At 42.3% G+C, this 26,006-nt stretch overlaps 1 protein-coding gene across 1 annotated transcript in view; it reads right to left on the bottom strand.

The window, feature by feature from the left end:
* PAIP1 (poly(A) binding protein interacting protein 1) overlaps positions 1 to 26,006 on the bottom strand; it is a 30,062-nt gene extending 4,056 nt beyond the window's left edge. The window contains exons 1-9 of the mRNA XM_023759373.1: positions 25,861 to 26,006; positions 20,910 to 21,095; positions 16,925 to 17,037; positions 11,760 to 11,871; positions 10,319 to 10,444; positions 8,795 to 8,901; positions 8,223 to 8,340; positions 6,438 to 6,492; positions 1,715 to 1,808 (exon numbers count right to left, since the gene is read on the bottom strand). Of these exons, the coding sequence (XP_023615141.1) occupies positions 1,715 to 1,808; positions 6,438 to 6,492; positions 8,223 to 8,340; positions 8,795 to 8,901; positions 10,319 to 10,444; positions 11,760 to 11,871; positions 16,925 to 17,037; positions 20,910 to 21,095; positions 25,861 to 25,956 (1,007 nt within the window). The 5' untranslated portion in view covers positions 25,957 to 26,006. The remainder of the gene's footprint in view (positions 1 to 1,714; positions 1,809 to 6,437; positions 6,493 to 8,222; positions 8,341 to 8,794; positions 8,902 to 10,318; positions 10,445 to 11,759; positions 11,872 to 16,924; positions 17,038 to 20,909; positions 21,096 to 25,860) is intronic.

The raw sequence follows: 26,006 nt of genomic DNA on the forward strand, positions 1-26,006 counted from the left end.
AACACCTTCTTCTAACATGGATTCCTTCCTGAGGGGGGGGGGGTCCCACCCCGGACAACTTTCTGAACATGAATGGTTCTGAAATTTGGGGGAACTCATTCCTTATTTTTCCTATTTCTCTCAATGGTCTGGAGTCTGGCTTTGTGGTACTTTGCAGAATAAAAGTCAATCTCTTCATTCTAGAAGATGTTCAAAGTAATGATTCCCAAAACCCGCCTGCACATTTGAAAACAGGGGGGGGGTCTTCCAATACATTCAGGGTCCCCTCTAGAACCCTCACAGTGGCACTACTTGGTAGTAGGGGACAGGCATCAGTATTTTCCAAAGCTGCCCAAGGGATTAGAATGTGCATCCCCGGAGGGGTCCCAGACTGCGAGAGGGCACAGGCCGGGCTGGGGGACCCCCCCCCCCCCCGAGGGCACAAATTTTTGTGCCCTGGGCCTCTAGTCAGAAATGGTATTCCGACAATGTCAACTTTGTCATAATCTATTTGGAATCAGACTTTCATAGCAAGAAGCTACTTTAAAGATCATCTATTTCAGATTTTTTCTAACTATGCAATAGTTTAAAATGATGGAAACAATGTTTTCCTATTTAAGTGCCCATGAAGGCCTTAATACACACATCTTTACTGAATTCCCACAGCCATCTTAAGAAGACAGGCACTATCACCTGAATGCCAAGAACAACTTGAACTTCTAGTGGCACACCCAGCAGGGTTGACCTTTCCTAAGTGTGCATAGGTCCTTACAGATTCAATTTACTCTTCCCACCACTGAGGAAGAAGAGGACCCAAGCAGCCTGTCCAAATTCCTATAAGCTGTTAATAGAGCTGGGGCTAATCCTCATAGGTTTTTCATCCTTCTATAACAAAATGTAGTTAAATCTGATGGAAAGTGATAAGAAATTTGTGTTATCAAGAATGACAGGTAAATGAAATATGAGAAGACCATAACTTACAAATTCCCATCAGTAGCAATATTTTTATATAGTAATTTTCTATCTTCAATCTTAAGTCATCCTTTGAACAGCTAAGATTTGAGCTGTTTGTTCTGTGCCAGAGCATTTATATATTCTCATTTATGTCTCAAAAATCTCAAGGACAGGTACTACTATTCATAGTTTGTAGATGGAGAAACTGGCATATAACCTGCTTATTTTAAAGTCTTAGGTATAAAAATAGAATCTATTTTATAAAAATGAATTATGCTTGCGTATACATTTTAATAGGTTTTCCCCTCAACTATAGATACATTTAAAAAATCATAGTTTTGTATTTTTTTTTTAAAATATATTTTATTGATTTTTTACAGAGAGGAAGGGAGAGAGAGAGAGAGTCAGAAACATCGATGAGAGAGAAACATCGATCAGCCGCCTCCTGCATATCTCCTACTGGAGATGTGCCTGCAACCCAGGTACATGCCCCTGACCGGAATCGAACCTGGGACCCTCCAGTCCACAGGCCGACGCTCCATCCACTGAGCCAAACCGGTTTCGGCAGTTTTGTATTTTTTTTTTAAATCATAGTTTGTGTGTTTTCCAACATGATTATGTGAAAATTTTTGGTAAATAAGTACTACTTACATACCACTATAATACCATCTAATCAAAATGCACATTCTTTCATTATCTGCTTTTTTCCAGTCTAAACTCTATCTACAAGCTGTGGCCACAGAAAGTTCACAAATAAAGTTAGTAGCTAAAGAGAACTTACGGATCACCAGCGCCTGATAAATCTGTTCCATTTTCTTCATAATCTGGAAAAAAGTCTTCTCTTTCAAGTAACTCTTGATATTTCTCTTGGTAATCTAAGAAAAATGAAAATAATGAAAAAATTTAAATGCTGGAAAAATTCACAGGAAATATGTATTAGCCAGTTTTTCCTAAGAAATTTTAATATTATGACTTTTCATTTAAGTACATCCAAAGTTTAAACATCAGTAAGCTATGTATATTCATCTAGTACAGTGGTTGGCAAACTGCAGCTTGTGAGCCACATGCGGCTCTTTGGCCCCTTGAGTGTGGCTCTTCCACAAAATACCACGTGTGGGTGCGCACGTACAGTGTGACTGAAACTTCGTGGCCCATGTGCAGAAGTCGGTTTTCAGAAAGGAGATAGATGAAACAAGTATACAAGACGAGTGTGGATGGGAGAGTTGGAAGGAGTCGACCTCATCCTCAATCAGATTGAGGACGTTTTTAGCAAAGGCCAGTTTAGGAGTACCCTAACTAAGTTAATAACAATGTATCTACCTATATAGTTTAAGTTTAAAAAATTTGGCTCTCAGAAGAAATTTCAATCGTTGTACTGTTGATATTTGGCTCTGTTGACAAATGAGTTTGCCGACCACTGATCTAGTAAGTCAGTTTAATTACATATTTAAGAATAGCTTTTACAAAACCTATCCTAATTGGCTTGCTTCTGCCCCCTGAATCCTCATGACTCTAAATTATATACATATTCCTCTAAATGTAAGTTGGAAATCAAAGCCACTGTGCATATACCAGAGGACATTTCACAGGCTATGTGTATGTCTACATTCTCTCCTGCTTCTTTCCATCAGGCAAAATACTGGCTATATAGTTTGTGGAGAAGAACACAGTGTTCTCCATTCTCTCCTATTTTCCTTCCACCAGGAGAGATTTCAATCAAACGCCCTGGCTTCTGGGTTCTGTTATCCTCCCCAAGGGGGTAAAGTGATCTATCTATCTGGCTGGCAGGTAATAGCCACTTTTCCATGTTCCTCAGTCAGTGGAGGCCACCCTAACACGGCTCCGAGCATAGGGCATTTTCTTTCCTTCCTTGTCCTAGAGACAGCTGGGAGGTAGCTACCTAATAAATGTTTCAGCTCTACCACCTTTCCCTCAGTGGGCTCTTCCTAGGCAATACGGGTGACAGGATAGCTCTCCATCTGCCAACTGCCTGAAGCACAGTGACTGAGTATCTTTAAGATTAGCATGTCTGTGTAGAGTCTTTACCTTTGAATAATAAAATGGATCAATGTATAAAAACTAGTTACCTTAAAAGTAGTTTCCTGTGAAAAACAGCTACCTCAGATTTCAAGAGGATAATATAATTATACTTGACTGGGTAAAGATGTTTTTTCCAAGATTGTCAGTTTCTAAACACATGAATTCCAGCTTAAAGGATTGGCAATATTTTGACATTCCATTTTGGCAATTTGGAGACCATTTTATCTTATAAAGCCCCCCCTGCAACAAATACTTGAGCTAACAGGTAAGAAACATTCTTTTAAATGTACAGATGAGTTCACAAAAAACATCAAGTCTCCTGATGACAGAAACGAAAGGGAACTGAAAGCCATACATCCTTATAGCAGCTGGAGGCTGGTGGACCACGTGGGCTTGGATTTAAAACCCACGGGTCAGAAAGAAAGGTCTTGGGCCCATTGAAGCAGGAATACGGAATTCACGCCCCACCTCATCCACTCTGCACAAAACCAGGTCATTCAAAGGGCTAATATCCTGCCTGGCCATTGTGGCTCAGTGACTGAGCATCGACCTATGAATCAGGAGGTCATAGTTCCATTTCCGGTCAGGGCACATGCCCAGGTTGTAGGCTCAATTCCCAGTGTGGGGGCATGCAGGAGGCAGCCAATCAATGATTCTCTTTCATCAATGAAACGTTCTATCTCCCCCTCCCTCCCTCTCCTTCCTCTATGAAATAAGTAAAATTTAATTTAAAAATAAATAAATAAAAGGGCTGATATCCCAAGCAAAAAATGGAACAGGAAAAAAGCAAACTGCAAAACATCTCAGTGGCAAAGAAGTTTGGTGTATCTGTCTAGGTTTGGAATGGGAGAGAAGTACTCTGGTACACACAGTTACATGGTACACACAGGCACATTTTACCTAAGAGAGGAAGGACGACTCAACACCTGCTGTTGACATGAGATACTATGGGAAAAATATTGAATTCTGGCCGAAACCGGTTTGGCTCAGTGGATAGAGCGTCGGCCTGTGGACTGAAAGGTCCCAGGTTCGATTCCGGTCAAGGGCATGTACCTGGGTTGCGGGCACATCCCCAGTGGGAGATGTGCAGGAGGCAGCTGATCTATGTTTCTAACTATCTATCCCTCTCCCTTCCTCTCTGTAAAAAATCAGTAAAATATATTTAAAAAAAAAATATTGAATTCTGCTATACCCACATATAAAAACTAGCCAAACAATGAAAGACCTAAATATAAAGCAACAGAAGATACACAGAAAATGGGATTTGCTAGTAGTGAGGGGACTAAGTCACAGAGAGCACAAACAAGACATGACTTAGTTTACATTCAACTCAAGGCTTCCATTGCTAAGATAAACAAAAGGGAAGGGCAGCCCATACTGAGAAAAGCTGACTATGGGTGACTTTCTAGGCTATGCAAGTAATTACAAATCAACAAGACAAAGGCTCCAACGCAAATGTTCTCAAAGGAACAAATAAAAAGTTCAACAGAAACATGAAAAGAAATTCAGTATCATTAGTGGAAAATAAAAATTCACAATTTTATACAATCGGACTGACAAAAATTAGGTCTGGTAACAGCATTGCCAAAGATGAGAACTAGGAACTCTCACACCCTGGAAATACTAAGTAGTATGATCACCCTGGAAAGCAGTATAACAACATTTAGTGAAGCTGAAGATGCAAATAGCCTGTAATGTGACAGTTTTGCCTCCTCACTGTAGAGGAACTTCCGCAAGTGCACAAGGACCTAAAGATGTTTGTGCAGCACTGCCTGTGGACCACCCGGCCACCCACAGCAGGAATCTATGAACTTGCTCCCACACGCTGCTTTAGTTTTTTCTCTTGCTCACACTGCAGTCCCATTATTATCTGGCATTTAAAATAAGGGAACCAAAGCTATATGTATCAACACATATAAATCCCAAAAGTAATACTGAATAAAAATAAGTTGCAAAAAGCAGGGTATAGTAAGATACAACTTTGGGTTAATACTTCTGTGTGAGACAATCCAGTTTATAGACACATGAGGTAAAAATCAGTGACACAAACTTGGGACAGTAGTTACCTCTGGAAGAGAAGTGACAGGACTAAACTTGGGTGACGGATCAATGACCAGGGAGAATGGTTTAGCAGTTATCTGTAGGGTTTTATTTCTTTAAAAGGCCCAAAGTATACAGTAATATGGTAACGTGACCTTAGTTTAATCTTTTCTTTTTTTAAATTCTTTACTGTTTGCCCTAACCCAGTGGTCGGCAAACTCATTAGTCAACAGAGCCAAATTATCAACAGTACAACGATTGAAATTTCTTCTGAGAGCCAAATTTTTTAAACTTAAACTATATAGGTAGGTACACTGTTATTAACTTAATTAGGGTACTCCTAAGGCTTAGGAAGAGCCACACTCAAGGGGCCAAAGAGCCGCATGTGCCTCGCGAGCCGCAGTTTGCCGACCACGGCCCTAACCGGTTTGGCTCACTGGCTAGAGCGTCGGTCTGCGGACTGAAAGGTCCCAGGTTCGATTCCCGCCAAGGGCATGTACCTTGGTTGCGGGCACATCCCCAGTAGGAGGTGTGCAGGAGGCAGCTGATCGATGTTTCTAATTCTCTATCCCTCTCCCTTCCTCTCTAAAAAAATCAATAAAATATATTTTTAAAAAATTCTTTATTGTTTAAAGTATTACATAACTCTCCCCCCCCCCCCATTGACCTCTCCCTGATCCCAAACTTAGTTTAATCTTGACTGTGAATCAACAAGTCAATTTTTTGTGGTTTTCATTTTTTTTTTATTGTTTCCTAATTGAAAGCTGGAGTTAAGTAGCCATTTCTCCTTCCTACATTCCTGTGCTACAGGCAAGGATAATCAGAGCCGGATACCCAGCAGGACAAATGGGGAAATGCTGACCATCAGCTGGTTGTAGTTTGTACTAAATGGGAAACTTCTCTCTTGCTCACACTGCAGTCCCAATTATCACAAGCAATGCTTCTACAAATGCCATCTTCTGGAAGGGGAAGTGTGCAGAGGTTTAGATTTTTAATAAACTTTGACCCACCAAGTATTAATAAAATCCGTAATTCTTAGTATCTGCAAGTATTGACCCGTATTAATAAAAGCTGCTGACTACATAGTGAATTAGAACCATCTTTTCCTTCCATTCTAATCAACTAAAGTTCAGAGTATGAAAACAAAGTATGAGAGGAAATACAAAATAAAAATGGTGGCATTTAATTGAGGGATTCTCCTGACCCTTCATTGTTAGGGTGATCAGACACATTCCACTTGAAATGGTTTCTAGTGGTTACTGTAAAGAACACCACATATGAGACAAGCCTTCACCTTCCTTTTCAGAATGATATGAACTCTTTGAAAAGCTAGAGTTCTGTGCTGGTAAAGGGATGATTTTCTGCAATTTCCTATCTTACCAAAAACTAGGGGGGGGGGGGGGGGAGACCATGAGACAAGATACCTGGATCAGCTGCAGTGAAAGGAACACCATCAGATGTATAAAATGTTGGTTCATTCTAGGATGAAACAAAGGGACAAAAACATGTCATCCTCTCACAATTGATTTTTTAGAAGCACATTATCAATGAAGCATGGCTGATGCCACCCAGCTGCACCTCATAATGCAATATAAAAACAAGCAAACACGAGCCTCCCGGCTGCTACTGCCTCTTCATTGGGAAAGTCTCTGCTCTTCAGATTCATTCTATCTCGAGTTCTTGTTCTAACACTGTGTCTACGGTCTGTCACTCACAGTGAACTGTTCTGCGGTGCAGTGTGACTCAGCGTCCACTCAGATTTCGTTTTGGTTCCCCCTTCCCACCATTTTTCTGAGATGGGGGTTATAGGAACAACCTATATATATAAAACCCTAATATGCAAACAGACCAAATGGCTGAACAACCAGTCGCTATGACGTCCACCAGGGGTGCGCGCGGAACATGGCGGGCATCAGCAGCAGGTGGCAGAGCGTGGAACATGGCGGGCGTCACCCACGGCGGGATGGTGGAGCAGGTGAGCCGGGGCACCAGACCAAGGCAGGGCACTGGCTGCTGTCATCAGGGCGAGCCTCTGGTGATTACTGAAAATTCTTTGCTCCCACACGCTGTGATCCCGTCTGGCACTCGCACCTGCTGCCGGCACCGGCCCTGCTTGCACCTGGTGCCAGTGTCCAGCGCCAGTCCCAATCACTTGGCGCCGTCAGCAAGTGCAAGCAGCGGCTGCCAGCCCCGATTGCCCCTGAGGGCCTCTCCATCTCCCCCTGCTCCTGAGGGGCGACAAGGGCAGCAGCCGCCACTTGCACCTGCTGACAGTGCTGGCCCCAATCGCTCCGCACCATCAGCACGTGGGAATGGCGGTGGGAGTGGGGCTGCCAGCAGACAGGGGACTGGGGGCCGTGGCAGGAGGGGCCGGGAGGGGGTGCAGAGGATGGGCCAAGACTTGCCCCTGTGCCCACCATGGCCCACAGTTCAAGGTGCACAAATTCATGCACTGGGCCCCTAGTCCTATATAATAAATGCCTAATATGCTAAGTGTCCCACCGTTCGACCAGTAGCTATGACGCGCACTGACCACCAGGGGGCAGACGCTCCAACTCCGGTAGGTTAGCTTGCTGCTGGGGTTCGGCAGATCGGGACTGGGCAAGAAGGTCCGGACATGCCCTGGAGCCCTCCTGTGGTCCCTCTCCAGTCCCGATCGTGCACCAGTGGGGTCTCTTGGCCTGGCCTGCACCTTCTCGCAAACCAGAACACCTTGGGGAATGTTGGAGAGCCAGTTTCGGCCTGACCCCCGCAGGCCAGGCCAAAGGACCCCACCACACGGGTCTGTGCACCTGGCCTCTAGTTCCTCCCTAATTGCTGTGTTTGGTCATGTTGGGAGCTTCCGGGATCATTGGCCTGGTAATCATTTTTATTTTCTTAGCTTCCTTTATGATAACATACAAAGTAACAGTTTGAGCTGCAGGCCTTGGTTATGAATTCCCTGGGAAACAGTTTCCTGGAATCCCTACACTCACTTAAGTCCAAGTCTCATCATTTCCCTGGCCATTGGGTGGCTCTTTCTCTAATCCACCCGCCATGGGAGGAACCCATGTCTCTTCTATTTACCTGCTCTGCTTGCTGCCAGGGACCCTAAGCCAGTGAAAAGTTATTAGGCATTAAATTCTGGGAATGGCTTTATGTAACTCGTAGAAATTTCCAAAGTTGAATTCAAGCAATAAGCAACATTTAAACAGCAAACACTGGCATACCATAAAATAGTTGGGGTCATTTTCAGGTGTTGCTTCTCTGTATGTTGAGGTTACATGGACTCTACCCCAGTTACTTGACCGGAGCTCTACAAGCTTCAAGAGCATCTGCTTCACGTCTCTGCAGACAGAAGTGGAAAAGGAGTGAGTGAGTGTATCCACCCTATGTGTTGTCAGGCTCTAAAATACCAGACTCCTACCACCATTTCACCAATTTAACATGTACAGTCAATGCTTTAATTTTCCACACATCTCCTATAATGACACAAATTCACCCTTAAAAAAAAATAGCCTTGAAATTTGTTCCATGTAAGTACCTATATGGTTCCTAAATGCAGTGGCCATCCTGCAAGCATATCTATGCTTCCTACTAGACTGAGAGTAGTACACCTAGGCATTTACTGAATAACTGAGGAAAAATGGCTAGGGGAGCAGAAGCCACAGGTAAAATGCTGTGCCTTTAATAAAAGGTTTCTGTGGATGAATCTGTAAGATTTCAATTGTTCCGATGAAGCACAGCTGATTAAAAGAAAAGTAAGGACTTGGCTCCCTGGCGTCCACCTCCCTTCTCCTACCTGCTGCAGTGCGCGTCCAGGACGACATTTTCAATCCTCTGGATAACTTCCTCCATGTCCGTCTTTCCTTTTTCCTTCCAGGCATCTTCCAACACTGACCCTGTCAACTAAAAGACACAGGGATCAATAAAAGAAAGAATTCAATCAAGTATCAATATTCTAAAAATATAATAGTAGCACTTCAAGCATTCTTCCCTACCCCAAGCATTCTTTTTTAAAAATATATATATTTTGATTGATTTCAGAGAGGAAGGGAGAGGGAGAAACATCGATCAGTTGCTGCCGGTAGGCACCCCAACCGGGGATCTAGGTTGAACACTCGACCTTTAGGTATACAGGACAGTGGTCCAACCAACTTAGCTACACTGGCCAGAGATAGAGTTATATATTTTTTAAGTATATTTTTACTGATTTCAGAGAGGAAGAGAGAGGGAGAGACAGAAACGATGAGAGAGAATCACTGATTGGCTGCCTCCTGCATGCCATGCCCATGCTGGGAATTGAGCCCACAACCCGGGGCTGTGCCCTGACTGGGAATCGAACTGTGACTTCCTGGTTCATAGGTCAACACTCAACCACTGAGCCACGCCAGCGGGACTAGACTTATAACTTTTTAACTTTACACTGGTTCAGAGGCAATGAGCATTCAGTAGAAACTAAAACTGCTTTGAATTTTTTATCTTCCCCCAGGCTGGTGACATGTGGTACGATCCTCTCTCAGGATGCTGGACAATGGCTATGAGCTGCAGCTCCCAGCAGGTATGTAATCAGGAGAGCAAACAATCGATACTCAACCGTGTTTTCATTGGTGGATGATTCTGCCCAACTGCAGCCTAATGGAAGTGTTCTGAGCAAGTCTGAGATAGGCTTGGCTAAGCTCTGTGGTTTGGTAGGTTAGGTGTATTAAATGATATTCAACTTACAATATTTTCAGCTTACAGTGGGTTTAGGGAGACATAACCTCATCCTAAATCAAGGAGCATCTGTACTTATCAAATTAGGGTAAACATGCTCTCTGGTTCACCAAACCTATGTGCAGGCATTTAACCTATATAAAGACGATGAACGATGATCAACAATGCTGCCGAGACTAAATTAAAAGTAATCCACTGTTCGGCAACAATGGGTAAACAATGTTCATGTAAACACTGGAACACTGGGAAGCTACTGCAGAAAGAAGTCAATCTGTGTGCCACGCAAAGATCTAAGATCTTCCGTAGGTGGAAAAGCAGCAGAGTCAGATGGTACTTATGAGATACACCTACAGACGTGGGGAAGGAAGGGGCACCTCGAAGGACTCCCATTTTTCACTCTAAAATCCACTTCTTACAGTAAATAAGCATGTATTGCTTTTCTAATATATTTAAATTCCAGAGCAAAATAAAATGTCAATATTTAACTTAACGTAATAACTATGTTGAATTCATTTGTGTACTATATATCTACTTTCCTTTCTCCAAATTATATGCTAGATGGGTAGAACAGTTAGTTACACTTTAAGGAAAGAAAATAAGTAAAACCTACCTTTAGTAATTTTACTGCGCAAATTAGGTTATCATCCACAGGGTTAGAAAAGAGGGCATTCAGCAACTCCCGAAGACCAGCCTGAAGAATATCTGCTCTTGTAACCTGCCCATTTGTTCCTTTGATCTTTGGGGACAAAAGAAAATGAACAGCAACTATGCCAAAACATGATACAGATATATAAATGATCTAACAAAGTGTTGGCAAAATAAGCACTTTAAAACGATACAAAAATCATAGGGACACACTCTGATATCTTCACAAAATTAGACTTACCTTACATATAACTAAAATTTCTAACAGAACTAGTCAACTATAGGTCAAACTTTTCATTTATCACATGTAATGTGTGGTCTGGATAACGTAAGCCTCCTTGAATGTTACTGCTTCATAAAGCATCTCTCGTCTACTAAGCTACCTCCCCCCTTTTGGGGAACACACAGCATTTTACTCTTCGGTTCATATACTGTTTACAAATACTCTGGTTTTGCATGAGAATGGTCTACGTGTCTTGGCTCTCTGGCTGGAAGAACTTCAGGCTCGAGAGCCATGCCTGGTCTTCCCCCTCCCCCACACAGCACCATAACTTCCAAGGAGAAATGCAGAGCATCTTAAACGGCTCTCCGTCCAAGGCACGTTTGTATTGGTGCTCTTATTGTGGCTCATAACAATAGAAAAGATTAAGACATGAAAGTTTTAGAAAACTGAGCCTCTGTGACAAAAAGGGACAGTCAAGTGGGCACTGGATTGGACGAAGACTTGTAGATGCCCTGATGTACATCTGATGGTGGATTCTTGTCTTTTCAGTGGTGTTTATGGTGCTAAGTCCCCAATTCAGGCTTAAATAGATAAACCTGAACCTGAGACTAACTAGTCAGGACTAACTTGTCAAAGAACAAACTGAATATCCTTTACAAAATACTATCTCGACTTAAATTGCCTACTAACCAGCATATGCTCACATACCACCAATTTACAAACAAGGTTAGCTGTACCCTTTGTACAAATGCATTTTATGTGGAAGATTAACATATAAAACAGGACCAAGACCTAATCTGGGTGAATTGGGTATAACAACCAAACTCTAGTCTCTCCCCTCTTCACTCAAAGATTTATGTCCTGCGGGTCAAGTTGTTTTTCAGTCACCATCTGAATGTCAACATGTTACGTGTACTAATGTCCCTGAGGCAAGAATCCAAAGAAGTATGCGTGTCTACATTTTAAACGCTCAAACACCCATGGAGCACACGAAGACTTTCCAGTGCTCAGAACTACTCAGCACCTTGCCCTGGAACAGGAAGACGGGCACTGAGTCGTCATTTTCTCTCCCATTTCACTCTTTACGTTGTAAAAGTAATGTAAACACAAATTCCTTATTGAGATCAATTTGTTCGCAAGCTTACTTAACAAAAGTACTTAACAAAAGAAAATGACTCCTCACCTCCAGCTTAAGATAAAGTTCTCCCAGAAAGAGCACAAACGCATGGAATCGTTTTCGAGTTGCTTCATCCCCCTTTGCAGCTTGATCTCTAAGTTCATATTCAGTCCGACATCTAATAGAGATAAACCTTTTATAATCTCACATTGCTTTGATTTTTAAACAAACAAGATGACCATTTGTTGGTCTGGTTGTTCACAAGCGATACAGAGGCAAGTACAATGCACCACGGCCCTGACTTTCTAGTGTAGAGACCATCACACATCATCTTCTCTTACTGAGATGCCTAGTTTTAAGAACTGATAGGAATAGTTGAAAATAAACCTATGAGATCAAGTGGTAGTTAAGTTTAAACAACAAAGGTTTTATGAGGTTCACATATACTGGCACTGTTTTTACCCAACCTGTCTCTGTAAAATGTTCTCTTTCTAATACATGAACTTTGAAACAGATCTTTAAAAATACATAAATATGGCCTCCATCTACACTGAAAATAAAATGAATTCTTATTAAGCCCATTATCCTTGTAATTTTCAGTATATAGATCAGAGAAAAGGGGAAGTCCCCAATTGAATAGACACATAGAAAGCAATTGATTTGGTCTCTATTTCTAATAGAGACTGAAGGAGTCAAATAACTTATTTCCCCCTGAATTGGCCCATTTGCCTTACATAAGTAAAAAAAGAAAGCTTTATGGACATAGTTTCCACAAGGGTTCTAAAACCATCACAGCGAGCCTGTTGCTGTCTGCCAGTGAATTAGAGGGTCAGCTATTGCTAACGCAGATTTTTAAATGGACTTTTAACTGTTACCATGTTGGTGGTCAATATTTTTCCTTATCTTTATTAGTAAGGTGGTGATAAGGTAGGACAGTTGTGTTTTCATAAAGTTAATCCTGGCAGTTCTTTTAAAGACCGTTAATCCTGGCAGTTCTTTTAAAGACCAAGGGAGGAACTCATGGAGACTAAATGGCTTTCATTCATGAAGGACCAGTTTAGGTTGCTTTGTAAAGCACTCTTTTTGGAAGAAAAAAGAAGTCACTTCTTGACGAAGGATTTATCTTTATGAATCAACCATAAATATACCCACGACAGCTCTAAGCTGGTTTGACTCAGTGGATAGAGCGTCAGCCTGCGGACTGAAGGGTCCTGGGTTTGATTCCAGTCAAGAGCACATGCCGGGGTTTCGGGCTCGATCTCCAGTAGGGGGCGGCATGCAGGAGGCAGTCGATCAATGATTCTCTCTCATCATTATTGATGTTTCTCTCTCTCTCTCTCTCTCTCTCTCTCTCTCTCCCCCTTTCTCTCTGAATTCAATAAAAATATATTTAAAACTAGAGGCCCGGTACACAAAAAATTGTGCACTGGGGGGGGGGGGTCCCCTCAGCCCGGCCTATGTCCTCTTGCAGTCTGGGACCCCTCGGAGGATGTCCACCTGCTGGCTTAGGCCCACTCCCTGGGGGATCGGGCCCAAGCTGCCAGTCAGACATCCCTCTGGCAGCCCGGGAGCCCTCAGGGGATGCCCACTTGCCAGCGGGGAGCAGGCCTAAGCTGCAGTCGGACATCCTTAGGGCTGCTGAGGAGGCGGGAGAGGCTCCCACCACCACCACTGTACTGGCAGCCATCAGCCTGGCTTGTGGCTGAGTAGAGCTCCCCCTGTGGGAGCGCACTGACCACCAGGAGACAGCTCCTGCATTGAGCGTCTGCCCCCTGGTGGTCAGTGTGTGTCACAGTGACCAGTCATTCCCAGTGGTTCTGCTGTTAGGGTCAATTTGCATATTACCCTTTTATTATATAGGATAGAGGCCTGGTGCATGGGTGGGACCAGCTGGTTTGCCCTGAAGGGTGTCCCGGATCAGGGTGGGGGTCCTGCTGGGGTGCCTGGCCAGCCTGAGTGAGGGGCTAATGGGTGTTTGCAGGCTGGTCACACCCACTTCGGGGTGGGGGTCCCCACTGGGGTGCCTGGCCAGCCTGGGTGAGGGCTGATGGCTGTTTGCAGCTGGTCACACCCCCTTCAGGGTGGGGGTCCCCACTGGGGTGCCTGGCAAGCCTGGGTGAGGGGCTGATGGCTGTTTGTAGGCTGGCCACAGCCCCTTCAGGGTGGGGGGTCCCCACTGGGGTGCCTGGCCAGTCTGGGTGAGGGGCTGAGGGCCGTTTTCAGGCTGGCCAAGCCCCCCAGCGATGGAAGCTCCCAGCCTCTTTCTTTCTTTCTTTCTTTTTTTTTATTCTTGGGTTTATTTACCTTCTATAATTGAAACTTTGTAGCCTTGAATGGAGCTCAGAGCTGGCCAGGGCGGGTGGGAAGCTTAGCTTCCTCCATTGCCAGGGGTAACCCAAGCCTCCTGCTAGCTCCAGCTCCATGGCCACGGCCGGCTGAAAGCAGGTATCTGGGGTTTATTTATCTTCTATAATTGAAACTTTGTTGCCTTGAGTGGAACTCAGAGCCGGCCACGGCAGGCAGGGAAGCTTGGCTTCCTCCATCACTGGGGCAACCAAGCCTCCTGCTTGCTCCAGCTCTGTGGCTGCTGGCTGCCATCTTGGTTGGGTTAATTTGCATATAGTCGCTCTGATTGGCTGGTGGGCATGGCTTAAGGCATAGCAAAGGTACCGTCAATTTGCATGTTTGTATTTTATTAGTGTCGATTAATAAATAAATACACTCAGGACAGCTTACTGGGCGCCCGTGTGGCTGATTCCGATGCTTATAAGCTGCATTAAATGAGCAACATCTTCTGTGTGAGTCAGAGACAGAAGGTATTTGTTACCTTCTCATACATATTAATTCCTCACCAGGAAAAAGTTGGGATATCTATAAATAGAACACTGTGGTTAATAATGGAAAGGATCAGTTAATTAATGCCAATTCAGTTATCCAGGCACCTTGCTGACTATTCTCCTTTCTCTGACCTTTCTTTTACGACCTTGCAGGTAAAATCTTTGAAATGACCTCCTTTTGTTTTATAAACACTAAGCTATTATGCATTAAGATATGTGAATGTATGTGCAAAAGCAAATTCCTACTCCTGTACATGGCTGATTATCTGGGTGGGAGAAAGAGCCTAAAACTTTTTAAGCTTAAGAGTTTCAACTATAAAAGTACCACATGCTTATTTCAGAAAGGTTAAAGCAGAGAAAAATAACAAAGTCACTGCAACCCAGCGACAACTGCTGTGCAGGTAACTTCTGTCTTCTTCAAGTGTGTATATACTGCGAAGTTAGGTAGTAGACTATGCCCTGCTTTTCACTAGTTATATGATTAGCATTTTCCGTGTTGACATCTAACAGTATCAATACTACAGAAGCATACATGGGGGCAGAGTCAGAAGAGTGGGAAGAGGGCTTCTCAACCACAGCTACACGGAAGAATCCTTGGGAAGCTTTAACAAACCATGCCGGGCTCCACCTCAGTCCATCATGCTGGAATTTCCCAGCAGGAGGCAGGGGCTCAGCCCTTTCACTGCGTCGCCAGGCTGAGCAGCAGAGAAGGGCGACCTTCCTTCCATCCTACTCCCGGAAGTGCCTGCTCTCACATCTTTCCAGAAGCTTTAATTTGCGTTTCTTTAACTACAGGGAAGGTTAGATATCTTTTCATAACTTTGTCATTTATATTTTTCCAAACTGTACCCATTCAGAGCCATTCCAAATATTTCTATTGAAATACTGGTCTTTTTCTTACTCATTCCTAACAGGCCCCTCCTTTCATCCTGTAGAATAAAAGGCTAATATGCAAATCGACTGAACGGCAGAATGACTAGTTGCTATGATGTGCACTGATCACCAGGAGGCAGACACTCAACAAAGGAGCTGCCCCCTGGTGGTCAGTGTGCTCCCACAGGGGGAGCACCATTCAGCCAGAAGCCAGGCTCACGGCTGGCGAGTACAGCAGCGGTGGTGGGTGCCTCTCCTGCCTCCGCAGCAGCTCTAAGGATGTCTGACTGATGGCTCCTGGACTGCAGGGCAGGCTGAGAGACGCCCCCCGCCCGCCCCCCCCCCACCACTATGCACTGGGCCTCTAGTATTAAATGAGGTCATTACCCTGTATTATATATTTTTACTTTAGTTCATATAAACTTATGACCCACCCCCAAATATTATAACCTATATGTAATTAAGTTTAATCTCTTGCTTCAGGGCCTGTGGGCATCATGTCTTGCTTAAAAGGGTTTTACCAACCTATGATTTTTGTTGGCAATTTCGGCCTATTATTTACTGTCTCACTTTAATTTAAATCTCTGTTGTATCTGAAATATATTTTGGTGTGAAGAGGCAGGAGCCCATCTTTGCTTTGTTGCTCCCCCAGCTGTGTTGGCAGCACACTTTCTATCATGCACGTGGACCTGAGCCACCACCAGTAAGCTTGATTTCCATGTGTTGCTGAAGTTACTTCTGCATATTCTTTCTGTTCCCATGCAGGCTAACCACACTGTGCAACCATTCAAAGTATCTCTAAAGAACTAATGTGCAAACTATAATAAACGCAGACAACCTTGTTGTTGAATAAAACTCAAAATATAAGAAAGTTAGTTCCCCCAAATTAGTTTATGAATTCAGTGTCATCCAAAAAATATCTAATAAATACCAACAAGAGTTATATAATTTCACATGCTGATTCTGAAGTTCACTGGAGGAAAAAAGCATGCAATAGCAAAGAAAATTCCACAAAACAATGGGGAACTAACTAGACCAGACATTAAAAATTAGAGCTTTTAAAAAACAGCATGGTAATAAAACAAATGATGAATGGAATATAATGAAAGTCCAAAATCAAAACCCTAATAGAAGGATATGGTGTGATAAAGGTAGCAAGCAGTTCAAATCAACAGGGAAATGGACCATTTCAAAAAAAGGGGTATGGGAAAAACTGGCTAAACACATGGTAATTAATAAATCAGATCCTTGCTTAAACCAAAGTACAAAAGCACTAAGAAATACATGGGATCATTTTTAAGAACTTGGGAAAGGCTTTTCTAAGCATAAAATCAAAGGCAGAGACCACTACAGACAAAGACTGATATATATATGTAAACTTTTAATACTGTTTAAGTAAGAATGGTCTGTTCTCTTCTCCCCTGTAACCTTCTATAATGTACAGTCTTTGGAAAAAAGGAATGGTCAAATTCTAGTACCTTCAAAAGTAGTTTTGCTTTAATTTCATATATTCACACTGACCTTTGAAGTAGCAATTGGCGGAAGTTGCCACTCTGTGAGCTAATTGTCAGGTGATGGGACAGGTAATTACACAGGCGAGCTCCCATGTAGGAGAAATTTGGAATGGACGTGGCCTTTCAAAAAGAAAAAAGTTTTGTATGACATAGATACATCGTCACTAATGCAAACAGCAACATTCCAGAGAGGAAAAACATTTCTACTCCCCAAACAACCATATTGTAAAGAAAAATGTACAAGTGTTTTATAATTGCCAGGCCTAAGGCAATTATGTTAACTCTCCCTCCCAACCTTACACCAAGAACCAGAGCCAGTACAAAGCAACATGTTTAAGGCAATTCCTCCCATCATTTACCAGAAAGCAAGCAGACAGTATGTCTTTATACTAACCCATTCTTGCACAAAATATGTACATGTACCCGGTTGCATAGTGCCAGTTATGAATAAGAGTATCCGCCAAACTATTGCTCTGCGCTGCTTCTCAGAGTCCAGAGTGAGGCTCCCAAGCCTTGTGCCGTGACTTTGGACATCACTAACCCTCCCTGAGCTTCAGTTTCCTGATTCCTAAAGAAGTGACTAATGGTACCTGGTGTGTGAGATTAACACTTAAAGAACACCCCAAAACACTTGGGGTAAAGAGGAAGTTAAAATGGATAAGCCATTAAAAAAAAAAGACAGTGAGAAAACACTACCTATCGAAGACTGTATGATATAGCCCAAGCTGTACTCAAGAAGTTTAACTTTCACTGTAGTCTTTAAATAGTAAAGAACATAGTTCATACCAAATGTTAGGTAAGAAAAAATACACGTTAAGAAGTTCAGGGACTTAGCCAAGGTCACAAAGGTAGTTAACCAGAGTTCAGATCTAACAAATGTCCTGATGCCCTTCTGACTCTATGCTGGCTCTACTAACTAGCTATGGTAACCTCAGACAAGTCATTTAACTTCTCTGTTAAGATCTGTATAAAATGGGCATAAGAATAATATCATGCAACCACTGAGGAGTAAATGAATTAACTACATGTCAAGTGTTCGGCATTGTGTGGCATACTGTAAGTACTTTATAATTATTAGATCTTTTTATTTCTAATTATTTTCTTGCTTGCCTAAGACCCTAAACATTTCTCATCAAGAAGACTGACTTCTCACATTTCAAATTCAAAAAGTCTACTCTTCCCATTATTGGCATGGCCTGTTTTCTTAGTTTACTTTTAAAATGGTCACACACAACTTAATGACAAGAAGTTCCACAGGCTGGTTAAGGCTTCCTGCTTCCCCACTACACTCTCGTTTACTCCCACAACCACTTGGATTCTTGCAGGTAAAATGTTTTACCTCTACCTGCATGAGCTGTAATCCCTCAGTTTAGACATCACTTCTTACTATTTCCTACCACAGAATATGAGCATTTAGATTTCACCCTGCTTAATCCCACTCTATTCCACTATTTTCCAACTCTTCCACCTTCCAATAACACCATGATTTTATTCCTTAGTTTTGTGTTTCCACTTACAGCTGAACCATGTGATTATACTTATTCCTTTCTTATACAACTTTGTTTTCCCTAGACACTAAGTTTTTTTTCTAGTACTTTGTTTTTTATGTATCTCTCAGATTTGTTCTTAAACTCACTAGTTTGTAAATTTCTTAGTATCTTCCAACGTAGCACCTGTGCTCATCTTACCAGGGAAATCTTTCCTGGAGCCTCAGCCCCACTCCTGGGAAGCCTGGCCTTTCGGCTGCTGTGCACATGGCTACTGTCTCGGGATCTCCCTTCACCATCGTGTGGGTGACACACAATCTGTAGAATTCCCCACTTCCTCCTCCCCATGTCTTCGTCCTCTGTTTAGTTCCTTTGCTTTATGGAGTACCTTCTTCAATAATTTCTCAAGAAAGGTTACAATAAAACTTCAAACTGCTACTCAGTGCAAAAATATCTAATTTTTTTAGATTTTCTAGCAATCTTTTTGCCTCATTCCTTATCCTCATCTTTTGGAAATTCTGCATTATAAATCAGAGAGATTCTCAACTATCCTCACCTGTTTGGAATTCAACTTATTTAGATCTGCCAAGTCAGTTAACACTGTCACACCTGCTTTCTAGTCCCAAACTGGGACTTCCATTCTCTTTCCCCACCTCGGTCCTCATGGCTTCTGGCCTTTCAAAATCTTCACACTGTCATTTAGTGGTATTTGGGGAAGAATTAAAGTTGGGTCTAAATATTTAATGTCATTTTTCTTTTTCTACAACAGGCCTTTTGTTAGTTGCTATGAGTAAACTCCCTCAATGGAATTTAAGAACTGTTGGCAAATCTGTGTACCACTGACCACAGAATGTTAAATTGTGGACAGATCACAAGAATTCTCGTGTTTTCTCTTCTAAAGCCTGTGGCCAATCACAAGAATTTTTAAAAAAGATATTAGCTTGTAAGAACATGTAATAAATAACTTCAAAATGCAATGGGCATTTAATTTTAAAGAGTGCCTTTAACATTTATGTAAAACGTTTTTTGTACTCGTTCAATAGAAACTTATCTGATCACTGGGTAAAGCTAGCAATAAAACTATTGGTCCGCAATGTGTTAAGAGATAAGCCTGGAAACTGTAGTTTGTCAGGCTGCAGCCCTAAAGAACTATGATAGGGCAGCCTCCTTGAGGATTTAGAACTAGAAGAAAAACCAGAAAAAGTTTAAGCAAGAGTATAATTCTTCCATTTCTTATCTCACATTCTTTTTTAATCCATTTAAAGGCTGAAAGTAGGTATCAGGACAAATAGAGCGGTTCCACCTTCCTACAATCTCAGGCATTTCTGGAAACTTGAGAGTTGGCTAGGTCGATTTTCAATGGGTGTGTGTGGCAAGCACGCTGGTGTGCCACAAGAATTTTTAAATCATGCAATACCTGACTATTTAGTCAGGGACACTGACCTCTTTTCCCTTAGGTTGTCAAACAAAAAATGACAACAGTCAACATAACAATAGCTGTCTAGTGTGAATGAGTCAAAATTATACCTTTATTTTCTTGTCAGATCAGCAAAAAATATATTTTTGGTCTGCCACAGAATTTTATTAATTAGTTTATGTGTGCCATGAGATGAAAAAGGTTGAAAATTGCTGGGCTAAGTAATAGGGTCCAGTAACAACCCAGAACAAACTGGAAATATAGTCAAATGAGATACTAGCTGGCAAAAAAACCAACCTGTGTGCTATCATAATCACCCTTCCTATATATTCCACGTTTGAGTTGCTCATTTAGTGGTGACTTAAAGAACACTGAAGGTTCTATTTATGTTCACCTCCTACTCCGTTTTTGGTCAGTCTTACATGACCTTATTTGCCTTAAAAAATATAGTATTGTCTACTTTCCCTCCTTAAAATAGCATTAATGTGTCTGTGATAATATGCTAGCATCAAAACTAAACTTTGTATGAAAAAATAATCTAGATATTAGATTTCCAAGGAATTAAGATGTAAATCCGTGAAAATTTGAAATAAAGACAAGCAGAAATGTTAAAACAAGACAGGGTGTTCTGTGGTTTCACTTTTTTTTTTTAAGGACTCGTTTATGAGACAAGTTCTCCCATGATCTTTTTTTCTCCCCTACTCCAATAATGCTCTATTATTCAACATCTAGGAGAAAATACTGCAGTCCTTTTAACGTGCTGTTAATTTCAGGTCCCATAAAACAGAAAGGGGTGGGAAAAGGCATGATACTTATGGAGCCTTCCTCATAAATGCCTGCAGCTCCTTCCAATGCCGGTCTAGTGCCGCGGCTACACTGGTGCCTTTGCAATCTGGCTCCAGCCCTGGGTCCCCAATGACAGAAACTTTATACAACAGAGACCTAAACGCTCCCATGAACCATACAGTTAACAAGTGTGGAGGCAGGTGAACATGAACCTGGCCCCCCTCAAGGAGCAGCCACCATCCTTGGGCTTTGAGGAAGCTACCTGAGGACCATCCCATGCTACATACTACTAGCCAACCTACCTGTTGATAGACGAGTTCCACCAGTTCTTGCAAAGCATCGTCTGTTGTAACCCAGCCATTCAGGGTCTCTGCAAACTGGTCAATTTCAGTTTCAAAACTGCCAGGCTGCTCTGTAAGATGATTCAAGAAATCCTGAACATATTCAGATAGAGTGGGATAATCCTCACAGCCATCCTCATAGGATTCCTGTAGATGCAAAGTTAAAAAGAAAAGTTTTAAGCGTGCAACTGGCTGAAATGAACATGAGGCAGCTTTAGGTCGAGATGGTTCCAGCACAAATAATTTTTTAAAGGATCTTTCATATGATAGATAAAAGTTATTTTATTAATAAAACTAGAGGCCTGATGCACGAAAATTCGTTCAAGAGTAGGCCTTCCTTCCCTCCGACACCCGGGCTTCCCTCCTCTAGCAGTCGGCAGGCACCCAATACCCAGGCTGGCTTCCCCCAGGCCGCCCACAGGCACCCAGAACCCGGCTGGCTTCCCTCCCACCCCGGCTTCGTCAGGAAGGACTTCTGGAAGGATGTCCAGAAGACGTCCGGTCTAATTAGCATATTACCCTTTTATTATTATAGAAGAAGCTTAAGTCCACTTAATTTTGCCCAATGGCCAAAATGTTCTAACAGAAGGGCTCCATCTAGCCAGGCAGGGAATTGTCTTCTCATCCCTAACAGATTTACAAGATGGCTGACAAAGCTTAAACCAATATCAAAATTAAGATTTTAATCTATTTATGGATATAATAAGATCTAAGATTTGCAACGGGAGGGGAGGAGGGGCCAGGGATATAGAACCAATGGCTGGCCACATGTAGCCCTAGCTGGTCTGGCTCAGTGGACAGAGCATCAGCCTGTGGACCGAAGGGTTCCGGGTTTGATTCAGTCAAGGGCACATGCCTAGGTTGTGGGCTCAATTCCAAGTAGGGGGTGTGCAAGAGGCAGCCAATCAATGATTCTCATCCTTGATGTTTCTATCTCTTTCTCCCTCTCCTTTCCTCTCTGAAATAAAAAATATATATTTAAGAAAAAAAAAAAAAAGAATGGCCACATGTAGCTAACTGACGAGGCCATGAGGATTCATTATTCCATTCTCATATCCTAATAGATATTTGACAATTTTTGGAAAAAAGCTAGTAAGGCTTGTCATCTGTCTATCTGTTAATTCTCAAGGACAGGGAAATATATACAGTAAGTGACTATATAATTTCATCATAGTGTACAGTGGTAGGAGACTTTCTGACTGCCATATCCAGACTTCCAATAAATTAAACCAAAGGAAAAAAAAGAAAAACAATGGTCAGGAATAGGAGGATACAGAACTCAATGGTAAGAATAGACAGAGAGCAGGAATTCTAGCAGTGGGATTAGGAGGACTGGAGATAGAAGGGCTTAGAGTTCTGGAAGGGTTAAGAAAGCACAGCAAAAACCTATCAAAATGGCTTTTAGAAAAAGCATGCTTTCTTTTTTTAAAATTTTTGTTTATTGATTTAAGGGAGAAATATATATAGAAACATTGTTGTTCCAACTATTTATGTATTCATTGTACGTGCCCTAACCGGGGATCGAAACTGCAACCTTGGAGTATCAGGATGATCCTCTAACCAATTGAGCTACCAGCCCAGGGCAGCATGCTTCCTTGAAAGCAGATCCAGCTCAAGGACACCAAGCAATAGATTTTCATGTCTAAGAAGAAGACTCAAGGAGTTACGGGAGACCAAGCCAGGAGGCCACTAGAATAGAGGCTCCATGAACGTAGGCATTTTTGCTCATGGTGCTCACTGCTGTACGCCAGTACTTGACTCAGGATAGGTGTTAAGCTGTTGCTGACTGAGTGAGCGAATACAGCTAACTCTGGATTATGGTGACTGTAAGAAGTTTCCCTCACAAGATCCTGCCCTGGCCAGGTGGCTCAGTTGGTTGGAGCATCATCCTGTACACCAGTGGTTCTCAACCTTCTGGCCTTTTAAATACAGTTCCTCATGTTGTGACCCAACCATAAAATTATTTTCGTTGCTACTTCATAACTGTAATGTTGCTACTGTTATGAATCGTAATGTAAATATCTGATATGCAGGATGGTCTTAGGCGACCCCTGTGAAAGGGTCGTTCGACCGCCAAAGGGTCGCGACCCACAGGTTGAGAACCGCTGCTGTACACCCAAAGGTTGCAGGTTGGATCCCCAGTCGAATCGCATACAGGAGGCAACTAATCAATGTTTCTCCCTCTCTCTCTTTTTTCTCTCTTCTTCTCTCTCTTAAAAAAAAAAAAAGAAAGTCAATAAAAACATCCTTAGGTGAGGATTAAGAAAAAACGATCTTATCCTAAGAGTCAGGAGACGAAGTGGCTTGCGGAAAACTCTCAGCCTTGGCAGATGGTTAATGGATGGAGGCTGGAGAATGTACCAGAGCAGGGTGGCAAACTTGAATGCTTACAGAATCCAGGTATATTCCAAGCAAATGAAGTAAGCCAGTGCGCAAATTCGAGCTCACACACACTGTCTAAAGTGGCTGCTTCTATTCAGCCAACTTTCACCAAAATAACAGTCTAGTATGGCCAAATCTTATGATTTCATGACACCACAAAATTCAGATTTGCAATATCTAATTTAAGTATTGGTAACTTATTAAAAATGCTTTAAAAAAAGGCAACAACAGGGCCTAAGAAGACATACACGAGCCATTCTAGCTTGCAATCCATTCTAGGGAATTAAGCAGAGAAGAAGCTGATTAGGGATATCAAAGGATGCCTAAAAGATGCCAGTGGCTCAAAGTAAGTAGACAAACACAGCCATTACTCTGCTTTATAGCTAGCCCAGGAGTCACTTGTAAAACTAGTTGGTACAGAACCATGAAAAAACTACATCCCTCCTCATCATAAAACAACTCAGTCAACAGGGAGAAAAGCAGATGGAGAACTCTGTGGCTGTTACAAGGTAAGTACGCTTAAGAGTTTATTCAACTACTCACAGGTCGCCAACGGTTTCTTTCATCTCTGGGCCAAATATAATCTTCTGGCAAGAATCCAAACTAGTCTCCCTTCTACTTTACATGATTGATAGCTCCTTTCAGCCCAAATCAACTGCTCTTCCCATTATGCCTACACTTTCCAGCCCCAAAGCCTTTTCCTAATGTAGTCTAAGATGCACGGAGATTCTAAAGCAGGAGTTCTCAACCTGTGGGTCTCGACCCCTTTGGGGGTCGAACGACCCTTTCACAGGGGTCGCCTAAGACCATCGGAAAACACATATATAATTACATATTGTTTTTGTGATTCATCACTATGCTTTAATTATGTTCAATTTGTAACAATGAAAATACATATCAGATATTTACATTATGATTCATAACAGTAGCAAAATTAGTTATGAAGTAGCAACAAAAATAATTTTATGGTTGGGGGTCACCACAACATGAGGAACTGTATTAAAGGGTCGCGGCATTAGGAAGGTTGAGAACCACTGTTCTAAAGGATGGAATGTAGTTTTCCCATACTTTCTATCAAATATGGAAGAAAAGCAAAATAAAGGTAACAAAAAAGAGTGCCACCATTAGTTATTGGGTAAATACAAACTAAAACTACTAGATACTACACACCCACAAGAATGGCTAAACTTAAACAAGAGAAAATATTAAGTGGTGGTCAAGCTAATACAGCAACTGGAAATCACACACTACTCCAAGCATACACTGAACAGTCTCAGGAAAACTAGTGGGCAGTGTCTACCAAAGCTGGCTACCTTATGTCCCAGCAATTCCATTCCTTGGTATGTACCAAACAGAGGCAAGGGTGTATATCCATCTAGACATGGCCAGAAATAGCAGCCCTATTCATAATAGCCACAAAGTGGAAGCTACCCCAGTGTTTAACAGACCAATGGGACTGTGGTAACAGTCACACAATGCGATAAGTCACCAATGAGAATAAGTCACCTCCAATTACATGCTACACCATGGATGAATTTTGATTGAATGAAAGTGAGAAACAAATGTAATACATTCAGGATGACTCCATTCATATAAACTTTGAGAAGAGGCAAAACTATTGTTGATTTCAGTGCTGGCTGCCCAAGTGTTCACTTTGTGAAACTTTGAGCTAACCTTTATGTGCACTATTCTGTGTGTTTTATGGCAATAAAGCTAAGAATACAGGAACAATAGGACTTATGCTAAACTTACTATTTCATCAATCCAGAATGGTCCTGCCCCACTTACCTACAATTAATTGCTATGCATTTATTTAGCACAACAAATTCCTTTCTACCCACCCCAATTGTGCTGTTTCATCCTGGTATTTAAGAAAAACATGACCAATTTTTCAAATTCTTATGTTATTGACAAAGATGAATCTGAAAGCTTACAAGTTCTTTATACCTATGTAAACACTTTATCAAAATCCCCTACATTTCCACATAATAATTACAATCATCTACTTCAACTTAACAGAGCCCAGATGTGTACTTCTCAACATTCAAAAACCTACACCAATTAGTCTGCCTCAAAACCACTTTGATTTACCCTAAATCTATCAGTGGGCCTATCTTACTAAACTCAAATTAAAAAATAAACTTTGCCAGGCCCCTATTCTGTATGTTATTCATAAATGCCAGGCCCCTATTCTGTATGTTATTCATAAAGTCGGGCCCACAATTTCAGCTTTATAGATTGAAGCGGGGAGAGGGGGCTTGCCTACATCAAGTCTTCCAGCCTCCAGATACTCTGCAGATGCTGAGAACAAAACAGACGAGAATGTCTGCTCTCAAGCTCACACTCTGATACCCTGATCCTAACTACAACACATACTCCCGAGTCGGTTCTGTGTCCCCCGAGTTCCCTGCATGCATTCATGTCTTTGTGTGCAGCACAGAAAACGCCGGCGTGCTGCTTGCTGAGCGAGGTCAGAAGCACGTTCGCCGGCGGCATTCAGGCACCCGAGCTGAGGAAAGGCGGTGCTCACCGTGTAGTTGGAATAACCCGAGGGGTAGAACTCAGGGGCGTTCGCAGACAGCTTGGACATCAGCACCGGGGCGACGACCACCTGGGGCTTGGCCATCGCGGGCTCCGAGTTCTGCAGGGGGACGCTGTCCTGGGGTCTCGTTTGTT

The sequence above is a fragment of the Myotis lucifugus genome, unplaced genomic scaffold (genome assembly GCF_000147115.1).
Source record: "Myotis lucifugus unplaced genomic scaffold, Myoluc2.0 scaffold_153, whole genome shotgun sequence".
NCBI lineage: Eukaryota > Metazoa > Chordata > Mammalia > Chiroptera > Vespertilionidae > Myotis > Myotis lucifugus.